At 35.9% G+C, this 16,484-nt stretch overlaps 2 protein-coding genes across 5 annotated transcripts; both read right to left on the bottom strand.

Moving 5' to 3' along the window:
• Positions 1-262: 262 nt before the first annotated feature.
• On the bottom strand, positions 263-3,551 carry LOC108990758 (F-box protein SKIP5). Its single transcript, XM_018964830.2, has 5 exons — positions 3,289-3,551; positions 2,291-2,435; positions 2,124-2,202; positions 1,034-1,092; positions 263-710 (listed from the first exon to the last, which is right to left on the bottom strand). Exons 1-5 carry the CDS (start codon positions 3,446-3,448, stop codon positions 362-364), a joined length of 792 nt encoding a protein of 263 aa, XP_018820375.1. The 5' UTR covers positions 3,449-3,551; the 3' UTR covers positions 263-361.
• A 1,338-nt stretch (positions 3,552-4,889) lies between these two features.
• On the bottom strand, positions 4,890-16,484 carry LOC108990760 (protein LNK2-like). 4 transcript variants are annotated; one of them, XM_018964831.2, is made up of 9 exons: positions 16,250-16,484; positions 9,750-10,095; positions 9,473-9,599; positions 8,538-8,856; positions 8,363-8,452; positions 7,040-7,765; positions 6,797-6,954; positions 5,364-5,757; positions 4,890-5,265 (listed from the first exon to the last, which is right to left on the bottom strand). In XM_018964831.2, exons 1-8 carry the CDS (start codon positions 16,271-16,273, stop codon positions 5,391-5,393), a joined length of 2,157 nt encoding a protein of 718 aa, XP_018820376.2. In that variant the 5' UTR covers positions 16,274-16,484; the 3' UTR covers positions 4,890-5,265; positions 5,364-5,390. The 4 variants fall into 4 exon arrangements, with proteins under 4 accessions (XP_018820376.2, XP_018820378.2, XP_018820379.2 ...); XM_018964833.2 differs by having other exon boundaries at positions 9,473-9,593; XM_018964834.2 differs by having other exon boundaries at positions 9,473-9,593; positions 9,753-10,095.

Genomic DNA, 16,484 nt, shown 5'->3' with positions numbered 1-16,484 from the left:
ATTGATCAAACGGATTACAGAGATGACGTTAATTTCGACAAAAATAGAGTGCACGCACAATCTGGGACCACTACTCTTAGGGACTAAAGGAGGGAGGAAAGAAAGAAAGAAAAACCCAGTTCCAGCTGCTTGGAACTAATTATGGTCTTGGCTATAGATTTCAGTTGGTTTCCAGGGCCACGAGGGTTTTGTCAAATAATCTCAACATCCTATTGGTGAAAATATTTACCTAGTGAAGTGTGAGTTGGTAAGAAACCTGGGAAACCACAAAATAACGTTCAATTGAAGGTTATGAATAAAGTTTACAAGAATAAACAGTCAGTTGAGCAATATCACAGGCAATTGAGGATGATAATGATCATCACTGATGCTCCACATCAAACCAGAACAGGAGAGATGTTCGGGCATAAATGACTCGAACTCGCTGCAATTCCAGGTCCCCACTTGTCAAAACGGCCCTGGCACCACCTTCAATGCGAGTTTGAGATACAAAGACACCATCGCTATGGCTCTTCATTGAGGAAGGGAGCTGCTGAGTAACACTGGCTGTACTCACAATCGGGCATGACAAATAGTCCAAGGGGTTAGACTCGCATTGAAGAACACATCCATCGATAGTTAGCCTTCCCCTTCTATGAAGTAAGCAGCAACCAAGCTCTGCCTTCACTGTCAAGTTTGCCAGTTTGCAGGTGGACAGGAACTCCAATGCGCTGCCCAAACAAAATGAACAGAAAATACCAAAATTTCTTGCTCATGATGAGTTTACAGAGTGGTGATTTCCAACTTTCCAAACTGCTGGATAAATTAAAACTGCAGCTTTCAACACCAGTAATACTAGTGCAGCACATCCCTTGTGACAGACATGCACTACACGTGAATCTATGCTCAAGGCAAAAGGCTCAAACACATTTCTCTTTAATTTGGACCATTAGATCCAGCAGTATGGAGATGGTTTCCCATAATATTTTCAGAGGGAAAACTGGTATAAAACCACACATAACAACATAAGATAATACACGTAAAATTTCCAAACCTGTCTGAACCTCGAGAACAAAGTAGCGTTGTCTCATCGGGAAGCTCACCTCCACCAATCTGAACAAAGTAAGATTTAATTGAAAATAGCAGTTTTTTTTATGAGCATGAAATAGCAAGAAATGGAAAGATATTCTACAATAAAAGTATATATTCTCTCTCCTGGAATAAAATCAGTAAAAAGAAATGAACAACCTTTGCTCAAAATAGGCATTTTTATTATAAGTGTGTAAAAAGAACAAGTGAATTTGTCATTCCCATGAGAAAGCTGCAAACAATTTCCTAGCTTCTTCAGTGCTGGTTCAAATGCAACCGAGTTCTATGAAGATGGAGTTCATGGAAATGAATTGCTTACAGCAACATTTTTAGAATACATCCAAAAAATTTCGGTAAACCTACAATGAGTGAAGCTATAAAATTCACTTTTAAGTGTGTAAGCTAGAGTTTGAAAATCAGATGTAAATTGTAATACATCTAAAATGTTGATGCACAACTTTCTAAGAATCAGCAGTCGAAACATTTACATGAGAATTGTTAGCAATGAGTAGGCATTGCTATTACCAGTTAGTGAGACGTTTAGCTCATTAAGTGAGACAAAGAGATACAACCTACATAAGGCTGCAACCCAAAAAATGTTGAACAAGTTTCCTATAACACAAGATGACCCTAAAATAAAAAAAGAAAAAGAGAAATTATATTTGCAGTCGTGATTGTACAAGTGTCGCGCAATCCTTTTGGAAAAAATGAGTAAATATGAGACCCACATGAAAAAAAACTAATTTTTTAATAGTGGACCCCACTCTTTTTCAAAATGATTTCGAGGCGCTTGTACATTCCATGACTGTATCTAGTTTCAAGGTAATAACCAGAACATGCCTAAAAAAGAATCAGTATTAAAATTTAAATCTTCTTCTCTCCAAAAGTCAATTGAATGTTGAGTGCATTGAAATCCAATGATGTAAACTTTATATATACCAGTTCAGGGAGAAACTAAAATGCATATATAATTTCTAACTTCATTTAAAAATGCACACACAATCACTGTGATACTTAAGTAACCTTTCTAGTAAGAAAAAGAACTTTGGACACACCAAACAAAGTGGTTTTTTTATTTGAATATTAGAGGCAAGATGACTCCCTCCTGCTGCAACTAAAATGGTGTCTCCAGGCCTAAAAGGAAAAAAAAAATAATGGTATCAGGTTTTAAGCTTTCTACCTAGCCAATGAATGGCATATGGGCAGATGTAACTTTGCAAACCTTGCTGCAGCAACGGCTGTCTCAATATTTGGAAAAACTCCAGGATCAGATAAATCTTTGACTGATCGGTCTACTCGCAGCCACAACCGAGGGTGACATGCCAAGTACTGCCATCTGTGGCAAACGAGGGCGGTGTTATACCGATCTGCAAACTCAATAGCAATTTTGTGACAGAGACCGGACAAAATTACGTCACATGCATCGCGGTGAAGTCAACTAGGCTAAGCCGATTTGTATGATCAGAACATTCAAACTTCTATCTTCTCGTCATAAATCATTAAAATCACACTGAACTTGAGAAAAACAATGTTATTCAAGAATGCTAACCACGAAAAAAGAAACATAAACAGAAGTTGTACATATGAGGTGATTGACCTAGTTTCTTCCACCCAGGCTTCCCTGGAGTTATAGACTTGGTTCCTCATCGTCCTTGAGAAGAACCAAAAATCTAGCCAGGTTCCTCTTCCTAGTATATAAGAAAAATAGCCGTTCCTCAATAATTTTTTAGAAACCCATTTCAGATATTTTCTTCGAAATTTTCATGACTTGCGGTAATGACTAAAATAAATCGGCAGCCTTGATGGTTAATTATATAGTATTGAGACCGCCAATTATGGCATGCGAGTATAGTTTTCTATTTCTTTTGGTTCATGAACATCACAATTTACACTGAGATATCAACAACATGGACTCCAATCAGACTTTTAAAGCTTGTAACTTACGAAGTTATGAGTGCAGCTAAACTAAACTATAACTAAACCGGGCTGATATCCATTCACACCATAAAATTAGCGGTAATTTGATTGGACAAAAAAATGCCTTTACCTAACAAATGATAATAAATCACCCAGAAAAAAAGGATCTTTGATGAAATTAAGGTTTGGTTTTTACCATATAAAGCAAAAATAGCTTGATACCCACCAAAAGGTAAACAGATAAACCTTGGATTGAATCGACTAGCAAGAAAGAAATTGTGTGAGAGCAGCTAAAATGGGTACCTGGAATTGGTGAAAGGAAACTAAAGATGTGCATGAGACAGCCATCATCAAGATTGTTTATTGAACATAACGAAGCTGATTTAAAGCTCTTTTTCCTTAGGCTTCGCTTCCACTTTCTCCCATTTTCCCCTTCTTCTTTAGTCTTCGCCTCCATGTCCATTGCCCGACCCTCTCTCTGGATTTTTTGGAAGATTTCGTTAAGATGTATCGACTGTGACGAAGAGTAACCGACAAGCAGTTCTCCTCGTGGGCCCGTTAACAGACATGTAATGTTATGGTTCCTACCCAATGGATATTTGTAATTCGGACAGGGCCTAGTAAGCCCAGTCTAACCCAAGTTGGCCCAAACTCCCCTTACCAACGCAGTTCAACTTTCTTGAAGCAGCTTCCCTGCATAATGACACGTGTCCACAAGTTACTTCAATGGACGCAACTTACCAAGTTCCTTCATACTTGGGTTTAACCGATCCAATTTTAGATAAAAATTTAAGATTAAATTGGTATGAATTGATTTTATATTTTTAAAAATCGATTACGTATCATATAATCTTCTAAATCGGTATTTTCAATTTTACCGATTTTGATCAGGTTAGGTTCGATTTTAAGATTTTAATAAAATATAAATTTGTTAGACCATAAAATGTTATTAATATATATATTATATTTAAAGCATATGATCAAATAAATTTTTATGTTTAAGATTAAATTTTATATTATAAATTATAATAATATTATCTTATATATAATTATAATTATAAATATTTATATAATTATATATAATATTAAAAACATTAATTTAAAATATATTAAATAGAGAACCAATTCTGTCCTAAATAGTATAGAATCGGTACCGATCCATACAGGACTAGTACAAACCGGTTTTGAAACTAAGGGAACTGGTCCCGGACCGGATCGATCCAAAGCTAGACCGGTTCCGCCTGTTCGGACCAATCCGGTTCAATTTTTCAATTAAATTTTACACCCCTAGCCTACTTCATACCGTCAACATTCCAAAATTGTTTTCATTGCTTGACAAGTTATTGACATTTTTGCGAAAGAAATATCACGTATTACTGATAAAAAAAAAAAAAAAAAGTGGATCAACATTTTTTAAAATTTCCATCGGAACTAAGAATATAAAATAACAAAAATATAGATATTTAGGAAAACTCGAAGTTTATATTGTGACAAAATAGTATGCTTCCTGCTATAAAAAATGCCTTGGTAAATTCACCTTCTCCTTGAGGATATTCTTAGTACTTTTTGAGCGTTTTTGTACAAATATAAAACTCTTGGTGTCCTTGTTTATTTACATAGAAAGAAAAAGTAAAGTGCTGAAGAAAAAAGGGTTTTTTTTTTTGGGTGACATTTGTTGGACATAATGAAAATTAAACAAGATATGATTGAAAATATGAGGACAAGTAAAAAGGGATTATTAGAAAACTGAAAATTATATATATAGAGTGGATTGGATCGTAAGTAACTCTTCATACGTGCAACCTCAGCCAGTGAGTGCCATTTTTGTTCTAACCACAACTGAAGATAAGCAGCAGCATTAAGATTCAAATACTCAAATAATCTCCAAAACAAGGGCAATCATGTGTTGAAAATCCTCAAACAAATCAAAATCTTATATGAGAGTGAAGATTCCATCTTTAACATAAGCAGATATAGCCCAACGATTTCATAATGAAGTACCTCAAGTATATAATTCAAACTTTCCAACTCAATTGGCATGCATGTATCTGCCGAGACTTGAGACATTAAAGTAGGTTCACCCTTTCACGCATTAGGCATATATTGAGTCACACACACGACAGTCATCACCATGAATTTGATAAAGTAAAATCTCAGATAGAAGTACAAAACCATTTTGACCATACTACTTGAAACATGCATTCATGCAATTTCTCTAGGGTCTTCCATAACAATGAGGTTTGAGGTTCCATGATCCACTCTTGATAATGATCCACTAGACTGACAATGGAAGAGAACCATAGCGTTACCAGTAAATCCATATAATTATATATGGAAAACATATAAGTAGGCATGGAAGAGATAAAGGAAGGAATTACCCTCAGAATCCCAGAAGATAACTCCATTCATTTAGAGGCATCAGCCTCCACAGCTCCACCATCTGCAGTCTCATTGTTTGAAGCGTTCTCTGAAGTGTCTATGCAAGGGCCGCTTTTAAACTGATTGACATAGTGGGTTTCAGATAACGGGCAATACTTCTTAGATCCTTGGTGCGGAGAGTTCTGTTTACTTTTTGCACCCTCTGGCAGGCAGCCCATTGACAAGTTCACTGAGCCTGCGACTTTGCGTTCACGTGGAAGCTTTGTAGAAATAGGTGATTCAGGTGTATCAGGATGTCTTGATGGTAACTCCGAAGGCCTATGAAAGAGTAAATGGGCCACTGTTCGGTCTATGGGATTAGTCTCTGTCTCCATGTCAGGCATTGTTGAATACCTGCAATACCATAATGGTTCGACTAAGGAAAGTGATGATGAATTGAGCATCTAACATGGAAAAGATGTAGCTGCACCATGATTAAGCTGAAGTTGGAGAGGTGCAACTAGCAAATGAACTCCTATCATCATGGTCTAACTTGGCCAGTGTATGACTTCCTCTAACACTCTAGCCCACGTGCTAATGCAATAGATTTAGCAGAAATACAACAGAGATAAATGGGCCAAACCGGCTGAACAGAAATAGAACCATAAGAAATATATCAAAAAATGAAGGAAACAGCCCAAACATATGGAGTGTAAGATCAAACAAACTGAATTTCTTGGAGATTTCAACCAAAAAACTTAAGATGATGGGTGGGAAAACCCAACATGTACACAAACAAGGGTGAAGATCCAACATGTACATAAAAGATAAATACCTTTGTTTGTGCTCAAATATCTAAAACTAATAAACATGAATTCTCTCCCTTCCTGTAAGGTAAGCAAAAAGACTACTAAACTGGCCACACAAAAGTCACCTAAAATGTGGATCAGACATGGAATGAATGTGAATTCAGCCCTTTTCCTAATCTTTTTAATAAACGATACGGGTAGGGACGTAAGCAAGATATCAAGAGTTCTCGATGGCTGTAAATGATCAAAGTTTCTCATTCTCAAGAACTTAAATAATCACATAACGTAATCATTATAATATTTCTCACAAGTGAAGATGCAAATGACAAACAAAAGTGGGAGAAAAAACGTTTATACAGTTTATCTCATTCAACTGGCATCAAAAGATTTAACAAAGTCAAGTAACTATCCACTTTCCATGAGTTCTATACCTGTCCTTTTAACCTAGGTAGTAATGCACAGAAAACTGAGATTTATAATATTTAATCTGTAAACCATCACTTATCTAGTGTCAACAATAACTTTCAACAGATCAGAAGTGCATGATGGTCGAATTTAACTGTTTCCATGTATGTAAAAGAAATGGAGGTGTCCACACTTCCAATTTGAAGATACAGAATGATGACGGTATTCAGTGTACCAACCTATTACAACTGTTGATTTCTTCTTTTGCAACGACTTCATGTTCATCCCTGCTACTTTTGTTGGTACTGCCTGTATCACTAGCATGATGCCTTTGCATTGCACTTTGAGCCAACCGGAACAAGCTATCCCGTATACGAAGTCTTAATTTCATGTCCAACTGTATCAAAACATTTGCTATCATAAATTTTAAGCTAGTCCAATCTACTCTATAAGGAAAGTAACCCTGCATAAGTCTGGCATACCTTTGAAATAATATCTTGAAGCCTGTAAAGTACCATGCCCTCCACTGAATAATTATTTACTGCCACAGAGACTGTATTGGAATCATCTTGCTCAATAAGTGAGGTTGGCTTCAGAGCAGGAAGAGTGCTTATATCTCCAACTTCAAGATCGGCTTCCTCAAAGTGCTGAGTTTGGCTTTCTTGGAGGCATCTTTGAGTGATAAAATTATTGGTAGAAGGGACTTGTTGACTAAATTGTTGCTGTTGTTTCTGAATGGCAAGCAGTGCTTGCATTTGCTGCCGCCTCCTTAGTTTTTCAATTTTTTCCTGAGGTGTCATGGTCAGAGTTTTCACAGGGGTGTTCACTGACTTGCTTTGAGGATTTGGACTGCATGGAGAACCATCACAACCAGAAAGCAATGGCTGATGCTTATGCTCTGCAGACTGAATGTGAGCAAGCACAGGCATGGCAGGATATGGACTCGTGAGATTCCCATATGCTGATGGAGCCACATATAGATTGGCAACATGCTGGTATTGTAAAGACTCAGGTCCTGGAAACAGCCTCTGTTGACTGAGCATTGAAGAGGGAGGAGACTGATGCATGGAGGGAGCCAATTGGCTCTCAAATTGTCCGGATGGGTTTCGTGATGAAGACCAGGTACAATGCAAATGAGGTAATGTTGTCCCCTCATTCTTCTCCAATGACTTTCTCTGACATTTCAACTTTTTTGTTTGCCTAGAAGCCTATACATATGAATAACAAACTAGAATAGTAAGCAGGACACTTGGGGGTAAAAGATTTTACTGTCCAGATCTTTAAAGTCATCATGATATACAATGGCATGTTCAGGCATGTACCAATTAGAAAAAAAAAAGGACAAAAACGTGTCAAAAACTATGTTCATATGTTAGGAATACAACTGCCACAGATGGAAAGATCCAGAGATTACAAGCTACCAACTCTAAATTTTTAACACTCAGAATCAGTTGTTAATCCGCCACTGCACTTAGCAATAATGAAGTATTCGTAGAAAAGTCATCAGGAACATTTCTTTCTGAAGGCCCAACATCATTCTATACCACGTATTTGGCTGAGGCTACATGAAGATGCAGAGATTCCAACTATATGAACCTTTAAATATAGTTTGATAACTATAATATCTATAATCAATCTCCCATTACTTTAAGCAAACACTTCGATGAGATATTAAATATAAAATTGCGGCAAGAAAGATATTACATTTCCACTGAGTTCCCCCTTTGAATGCTGGTTGAATACAAGATTAGGTATTAAGAATTATACCATTATGAGGTTGAATTGATCTTTTTTAAAAGAGTCACCTTATCAACAAGCTCCTCAGTGTTCACAACATTTGCAGCAGCTGGGCGAGAGGTTGCTGCAGAGGTTTTCACCACCATGTCCATATCTATCTGCAAGAGACAAACAAAACTAATGTGATTTCTGTGGTCCCCTTATTTAAGTGAGAAGCATTTTGCAGTGCAAAATAGTTAATACCTGCGCCTTTTCCACAGGCTTCCTTTTATCTCCAACATATTCCACATTATCTGAGATCCCATGTGCATTCTGCATATCATGCAGTGCAGGATCTTTGGTTTTCCCATGGCCGAAGGTAAATGCCAGGTCATCATGTTGCAAATATTCTGTTTTAATTTCAAATTGTTTAGATTGTTTCCGTGGTTCTCCAGAAGCCAAACTTGGTGAGTTAACAGATATTGGGAAGGTTTTTACTGGGTTGTTAGCAACATCTTTGGAAGAAGACCATTGCACATCAGCATTACCAACACTTGCATGGCCAAAGACTGGGTCATCATTGCTGCAAAATCATTACTTGTGAGGATATTGAGTCAGATAGATACTGTAGTATATAAAAGAGCAAAGAATGAAAGGAAAAAGTAAAAAGGAAAATAATTGAAGTAAAAAAGTAAAACAGGGGACGGAGAGAATATTTTCACAATTAACCATGCTCGCCCTGATCTTTCATCTAAAATATTTTTATCAATCAGTTGCACTTCCAGCTTAAAACATGATGCAAGACTTGTAAAATTGGGAAATGAAAAGTTCACCAAAATTGAATCAACTTATAATACTAGTTATACTTTTGAAGTTAAAAAGAAGCCCAACATGAAAAATTGTCTATTAGTTCCAGATTTCAAGTTCTATTGTTTTACTTGTCAAGGCTAGAGAACTTGATAATTGAAGGCAAAATTAACGGGGCAATGATATTTGAAGAACTCATTTTTTAGATAAAGCTAAACATAAGTTTTATGTAGCACATTTATTTTTCAATTTCATAATAGAATATCTTTATTTATCAGTATATCACCACATGCCTACCAAGAAAATGTATCAGTGTTGTCAAAGTGATGCTAAATTACTGCTAAAGGTAGAGAGAGAAAGATAGAGAGTGAGATACAGCTAGCTCAAATTACCTGAAAATTCGATCAAGATCGTCGAAGCTTCCAATATTTGCCCATTCATAATCAACCAAATCATCTTGTTCTTTATCTTCATGGGTATTTTGAAAATTTTCAACATCTTTATCAAGTTGAGCTGTCTCTGCCGTAAAAATAATCAGATTATAAATGAGAAAATTAAATAACTGCCCCTTCTATTGCTTGGGCTACACACACACACACACACACACACACACAAAAAGAAATATACACCTATACAAATGCACTTTATTTGAATAATTGACATTTTTACCACCTCTTGATGCTTTAAATTGTTTAATTTCAGTTAAGCTGTTAGATACTCCAGTACCCATAGAATCCTGATCAGTTTTGGCAGGATTGGATAAAGACAAATCAGTCCATAAATCCACGCCAAATCCTGAAGTAGTAATATCTGCATCGGTGTCAAGGTCGGAACTGCTCTCCAGCTTTCTGCCATGCAAATCAGTTTTCACCCCAGCTGTCCTCAGCTCAGTAGACTTGATGGTAGCAGTTTCTTGGTTCCATTGCTTCTTGTTGGGATAATCTTCACTTGCCTCGGGATAAGGCACAATGTGGTCACCACTCTCATCACCCTCACCCCATATTATGTTTGCAAGCTGAAATTTTAAGTGGTTCAAGCATCACTACGACAAATAAGAATAACAAAGTTATCTAACCGGATAAAACATCATTAAGGAATTGATAGTATAAATGTTGGAGAATTCATTAAATTTTAAGCAGCCCTGGAAAACATCTTTGATAGGTATGAAGGGAAAGGCTCTTAATGTTTACCATCATTAGAGTTCAACTGATCACTAAAAGCGTATAATACACATATCTTTAGATTTTAAGAAAACATCTAGCACAATTTTCAAAAGTTTAAAAACAAAACAGCGAAACTGATTGTGAAATTGATGGTATAGGTAACTGAAGCCGCAAATACGGTTACGCCTCAGGTGCGTCTTGACCACATCTTTCCATCCATAAAACATACATGCAAATGAAATTATCTGATCTTTCCTAAAGTAATTCTCTCCTAGCTAGCCCTTGATTGAGTCCAGTGACCTAAGGGTTCCTTGCAGGAAAGTTCAGAGCAGAGATCACTGATCCTCATACCTATGCCACTTCACTTGTAAAAATTAAAGGGCTGGAAAGACTCCCAGCATACAGGATGACCTCAAGCTCATGTTATATATATTTCGTTTACAGAACATCCGAAGCTTTTCTAAGACCTTTCTGAGTACTTAAAGACATTTTGGCTTCTTTCTCCAATTGTTTCAAGTGTCTGGCCTTATTTCATTCCATGCAAGTGATAGTCAATCAAAAAATAATGTATTTAACTAAGATCTATGGTTGTACGAGATCTATGAGATACCAACAAGCAGTGGTGGAGAACAGTTGCACAGTCCACTCTTCTAGAATCACTTCCATTCCTACAAAAGTTTATATATTCCAATTCAATCATAACAATGCCAGTAGAATTGTTTCCACCAAATCTCTTTATTAGACGATCCCTTTCTTGATAACAGTCATTGAAATCTGACTTAAGAAACGACAGGAAAACCTAATAAATCCAAAAACCTGAATGAAAGCATGTGAAAATAAATATGTGATCAGCTAATTTTTCTTGCCTCCTGCAAATCACACATCTCTTGTGGGTGGTTTTGTTATCACTGCCAAAACCTTATCCAATACCACTGTCTATCAAAAGAGTCAACCTTCACCAAATATTAGTTCACTCCAAATTGAGAAATCCACCAGCATGACTTGCGATTACAATGACAATAGATTTAACAGCGATGATTCAAATTTTCCAAAATCTAACTAAAGCAAAGCAAAACCCCGTATTCATGCCATCCTTTGACAGTTTAGAAATCACCTACGTTGATTATTCTTTTAAAACAAGTCGACTATATACCTCCAGTCTCGCCCTTTAAGTAATAAATCAATCACTACTCATTTATTGCTAACCAAAGGAATATGGAAATTGAAAGTGCATTAAGCCTCGGTTTGGATTGGAAACTCATCTCATCTCATCATTACAACTTTCGCAAATTCTCACACAAAATAAAATAAACAATTTAACTTTTTTAAATCCCAAAATAATAATAATATTAAAAAATAATATTCTAATAATATTTTATTCAACTCATTTAAAACTATCTCAACTCATCTCTGAATCCAAACGAGACCAGTTAACCCACAAGGCACATTTTTTCATGAAGACTCCATAACCGGGGTTCACTTCATTTTATCTTTTTCTTTCCAGGAGAATGGGCTTCACTCCCATGAAACCTGCATTTTGATGAAGGTGGGACTTGATTCCAAGCCCCAACTTTAAAAAGCTGTAGGATTCACTAACGTGTTACCAGCTTCTTCTTTCAGTCTCATCCTTTCCATGTTTCTGTCTAAAGTTTAACAAACACCTAATATTTTCAGTTAAATCATAGAACACCAAAACTCAATATCTCGCATATGTCTCCACTTGAGCAATATTCCATATTGGAAATTAAAATTTTCCCTTTTTATTGGAATATAATTTTCAGAAATTCCAGCCCAATCCTTGTTCCTTCATGTCACTTTCATTCACTCCACCAAAGAACTCTTCTCTGCATCGCACAAACTATCTTCAGCTCCTATTTGTTGCATTAGAGTGATATTGAGCTGGATTGGTACTTATTGTTAAGCAGACTGAATATGGGAAATGTTTCACAAAGGTACTAAGAATCATGATGTTGGTGCAAAAGGGGCTGCAAAACAAAAAATAGTGAGAGAAAAGTTTGCTTCAAGACGCGTTACAATGCCGTTTTCTTTAAGACAATATTCTCCCCCATCAATAATGGTATGCACACAAATTACAAGCGAATTTGCCTCCAAGATATAATAAAGCTCAGAACAAGTCTGTTTGTCTAATTTCGTTATGCAAACATGAAATTAGACCCCGAATGCCCTCAGATTCTACTATTCAACCAAGAGATTAGAAATATGTTCTCTGCAGAATGAACAGATCCCAATAACAAGTTTTGAAGAAATGAAAACTTTTGGGAGAGAGAATTTCGAAATTTCCTTCTGAGTCTATTCAATTTGTAGGCCAATGGGTCTATTTATAGATGATCAAAGGGTGCGAACAAAGAGTTGTAACTTTTCATTTTGTTGAAATTTGTTTTGAATAGGTATATGTATTATACCTGCTACCAACCAACACATAAGTTGGACTTGGTCCAACGGTCATGCTGATTCCCCACCATCCTTCTCGCACGAGTTTGAAACCCAATAGGTGGGACTTTTGGAATTTTATTTGCCAAGAGTTGTGCCTTTGTGCGCCAGGCGCCTTGCACTGGCTGAGAGAGCCGCACGCCTGTAGGCCCGTGCGGACTAGGCTACACACTGGGCCACATGCCCATTTTCCACAATAAACCTTAAAAAAGGTGCCTCATTGTGTTTTGAACCTCTACCCACTTGATCAATTCAATTGTTCTTACCACCAAGCCAATTATCTAATTTGACTTGTAATGCAGACCCAAAATATTATAACCACAAGTAATAGCTTATAAACTTTTCTTAATTGATCCTTTTTCAAAATAATTCATAACTTCTAAAAAGAAATCCCCAAAATATTATTAATAATAAATATAATATATATTATTTTGAAAATATTTCCAACAATCCCTCAACATTTTTAAAATACATCCTAGTTAGAATAGGAAAACTTATAAATAAATGAAGGTGTCTTTTGGACTTGAACCTTCACATAGTGAAAATACATCAAAACTAACCAGAATGGCATAGTAAACATGCTTTGAACTAGCGATTCTATACGATTAGCCGGATATATCTCACGTAATAAATTTTCTTCTCCTTGTGTAGTTCATAAAAGCCGACACGTGGATTGACCTTGTGTCTATATCTTGGTTTCATGAGTGCTCTAGAGACAAAACCTAATTCGCATAGGAGGCGGCACCACCCTCGACACTCATATAGGTAGACTTATCGAAAGTGTCCTGTAGCTAAACGCTTTAACATAACCATGTTATAAGTCTATTAAAAGCTTATTACTCAGCCTTTCATTTTCATTACAGTACCAAGCACCTTAAGCCTTGGGATGGTAAATTAGCTTGAAGACCAATTTTAATATCATAGTGCTTACAAACCACAGACATATAATGTACTTTGCTCATTGAACTAGAATCATGATATGTTCAAGAGTTGAGTTGAGTTTCCATTATTGGTGATTTTTGTTTTGGCTTTAAACCCATTCCTTTGATGTCCCACATCAATTATCTTGCAAGTTTTTTAGTTAATGGATATGTTATTTCTGACAATATCTCATAAAATCAATTGTAATTACTCAATTTGTGAGTAATTGGCTTAATATGCCTTGACTTGCCTTGACTTGCCTTTATATATATGGGTTAGGTCTGTGACAATATAACCTAATTGTCACAATGCAAAGATATTGGTGGCATTGATTTTGGCCAAATCCGAGATCTCTATCAATAATTTCTTAGCCACTCTACCTCTTTGCTACAAGAAACCAATGCTATAAACTCAGTCATCATAGTTGAGTAAGTTATGCATACTTGCTTCTTTGATTCCAGGAGATTACTCCTCCACCAAGGGTAAGTATCCAACCACTGGTTGATTTGTGATCATCATGCTCAGCTCCCAACTAGCATCTATATTCCTTTTACAACTGAAGGAAACCTCATTCTATAACCAAAGAAAATTTGTTGTACTCAATACCATAATCCATGATATTTCTCAAATACCGTAAAATTTTTTGTACAACTATCCATTTAACTTAATTCTTTGAAAGCGTTATATAAACATAGAAATATATAGAAAAATCATATATAGAAGTCACAATTTTTTTATTTGTTTGCATGCATATTCATAAATTAAATCATATCATTTCTAGGCTTCTAGCATTAATATGTTCTAAATAACGTAGATTAAGCAAAACATTAACTTAATTATTAATATCAAGTTTGAACATGACTTCACTCAAATATTCATTTGCCACGAAATTATCCTTTTTGGTCTGTACAAATTTATCTGACTCAAAAACCAATTTAAACCCATACTTATTCAGAAGACTACTAGATACAAGATTCTTTCTCATTTCTAGTACATAATATACATCTTTGAGAGTAAGAATTTTTCCGGAACTAAACTCCATTTTTATTGTCTCTTTGCCTTTAACTACAACAGTGGATGAGTTCCCCACATAAAGAACATGACCATCTTCCATTGGCTCGTACCTCTTGAATAGGCTCCTGTCTTTACAGACATGTCTTGTTGCTCTTGAATCAATCCGCCAGGAGTTATCTCCTTCAAGAGTGTTAGTCTCGGAGATCATGGTCTTAGAATTCTCTCTAGAACCAGAGTCCTGTCTTTCTTTTTAAGACAACTACATTCTCTTTTGTAGTGGTCTTATTTGCTACAATGGAAGCAACTTACTCACATATTCTTTTGATTATCATTTTGGAAGTGACTTTATTTTCTTCCAAAACTATTCTCTCTTTCAGTTTTCATATTCAGATTCACTGGGTTGTTCGGGTTTGTGGGTCTTATCTTCCTCTACCATATGCATGTTGGAAGTCAAAGATTCATGCTCTTCATTATTGTCTCTAAGCCTTATCTCTTCTTCTATACGAAGATGTTGGCCTAATTCGTCTAGAGACATTTCCTCCCTTTTATGTTTCAAACTTATTCTTTTTTTATTGTTTTTCCATGATTGAGGAATTTTATCAATCATGGATGAAATTGATATGGATTCATCCATTTTCATCTCATGTTGAGAGAATTGATCAAGAATATGCATAATCTCATTGAATTGTTCAATAACAGGCCTAGAATCTACCATGGTAGATTCCGTGCAGACTGGGCTGCACGCTGGGCCACATGCCCATTTTCCACAATAAACCTTAAAAAAAGGTGCCTCATTGTGTTTCGAACCTCTACCCACTTGATCAATTCAAGGGTTCTTACCACCAAGCCAATTATCTAATTTGACTTATAATGCAGACCCAAAATATTAGAACCATAAGCAATAGCTTATGAACTTTTCTTAATTTCTTCTTTTTGAAAATAAAACTTCCAAAAATAAACTCCAAAATATTATTAATAATAAATATAATATATATTATTTTGAAAATATTGCCAACACATGACAGACTTGAAATTGAAATGTTCTCTCTCTCGGAAAGAAAGTCTCAATTTCACACTAAAGTACCATTTAAACTTGAGCAATGCTAGTTGGGTTCTCCCTTGACCATTCCTATTCAAAGTTTTCAGTAGCAGTAAGAAGGTATTAAAAAAAAAATAGGGAACATGTTTTCTATTGAATTTCTAATTGTTTTCAGAAAACAGTGAACTTTCTGATTGAATACCAATATATACTTCATAGCCTTGTTCTTAATTCTCTGCACTAAAAAAATCCGAATATAGTCCAGCATCCTATTACCATATCTATGATTGTTCAACATATCCACACGAATTCACAATTAAGGAAAGACAACCTAACATACCCAGAAGCAACATATCCACAGCCAGAACAAGACAAGCTAACATAACCAGAAGCAGCTTGACATCATAAGCTCAAATTCGCACACATACAACCATTTCACATTCAGACCATCAAACTATTAACTACCAAACTTCAATCATATCAAACACGAGGAACCGCGACGTGCCATACATGTGAATAAATAAACAAATTAAAGAACACAAAACTAAATAAAATTGGCAAGAATTGAGGAATTGAGTAACCTCTTCGTCGTTCCAATCAAACATCTCTGAAAAGCCAAGAGCAAATCTCTACGCAGAAACGCAGATCATAGCCACGCAAGTAGATTGACTCGCACATTTGCCAAAATCCTCAGAAAAAATGCTAACAGAGATAGCATAAAGCTTCCGAGACCAAAAAACAGCAAGCGAAGATGTTGTCTTTTGTAGTGTTATTATTGTTGTTCTTCTTCCTCCTGCTGTAGTTGTCCAGACGGCA

This window comes from Juglans regia, chromosome 14 (assembly GCF_001411555.2).
Source record: "Juglans regia cultivar Chandler chromosome 14, Walnut 2.0, whole genome shotgun sequence".
Taxonomy (NCBI): Eukaryota; Viridiplantae; Streptophyta; class Magnoliopsida; order Fagales; family Juglandaceae; genus Juglans; species Juglans regia.
This window is presented reverse-complemented; position numbering and strand designations above follow the sequence as displayed.

Coding starts and splice junctions, on each gene's coding strand:
- LOC108990758 (XM_018964830.2), bottom strand. CDS start 3,448: ATGGACATGGAGGCGAAGACTAAAGAAGAAGGGGAAAATGGGAGAAAG. Junction 2,436..3,288: donor TTTCCTTTCACCAATTCCAG/GTACCCATTTTA, acceptor TTGAGTTTGCAG/ATCGGTATAACACCGCCCTC. Junction 711..1,033: donor TGTTCTCGAGGTTCAGACAG/GTTTGGAAATTT, acceptor TTGTTTGGGCAG/CGCATTGGAGTTCCTGTCCA.
- LOC108990760 (XM_018964831.2), bottom strand. CDS start 16,273: ATGTTTGATTGGAACGACGAAGAG. Junction 7,766..8,362: donor CTGAGGAGCTTGTTGATAAG/GTGACTCTTTTA, acceptor TCATATGTATAG/GCTTCTAGGCAAACAAAAAA. Junction 6,955..7,039: donor TTCAAGATATTATTTCAAAG/GTATGCCAGACT, acceptor GTTTTGATACAG/TTGGACATGAAATTAAGACT.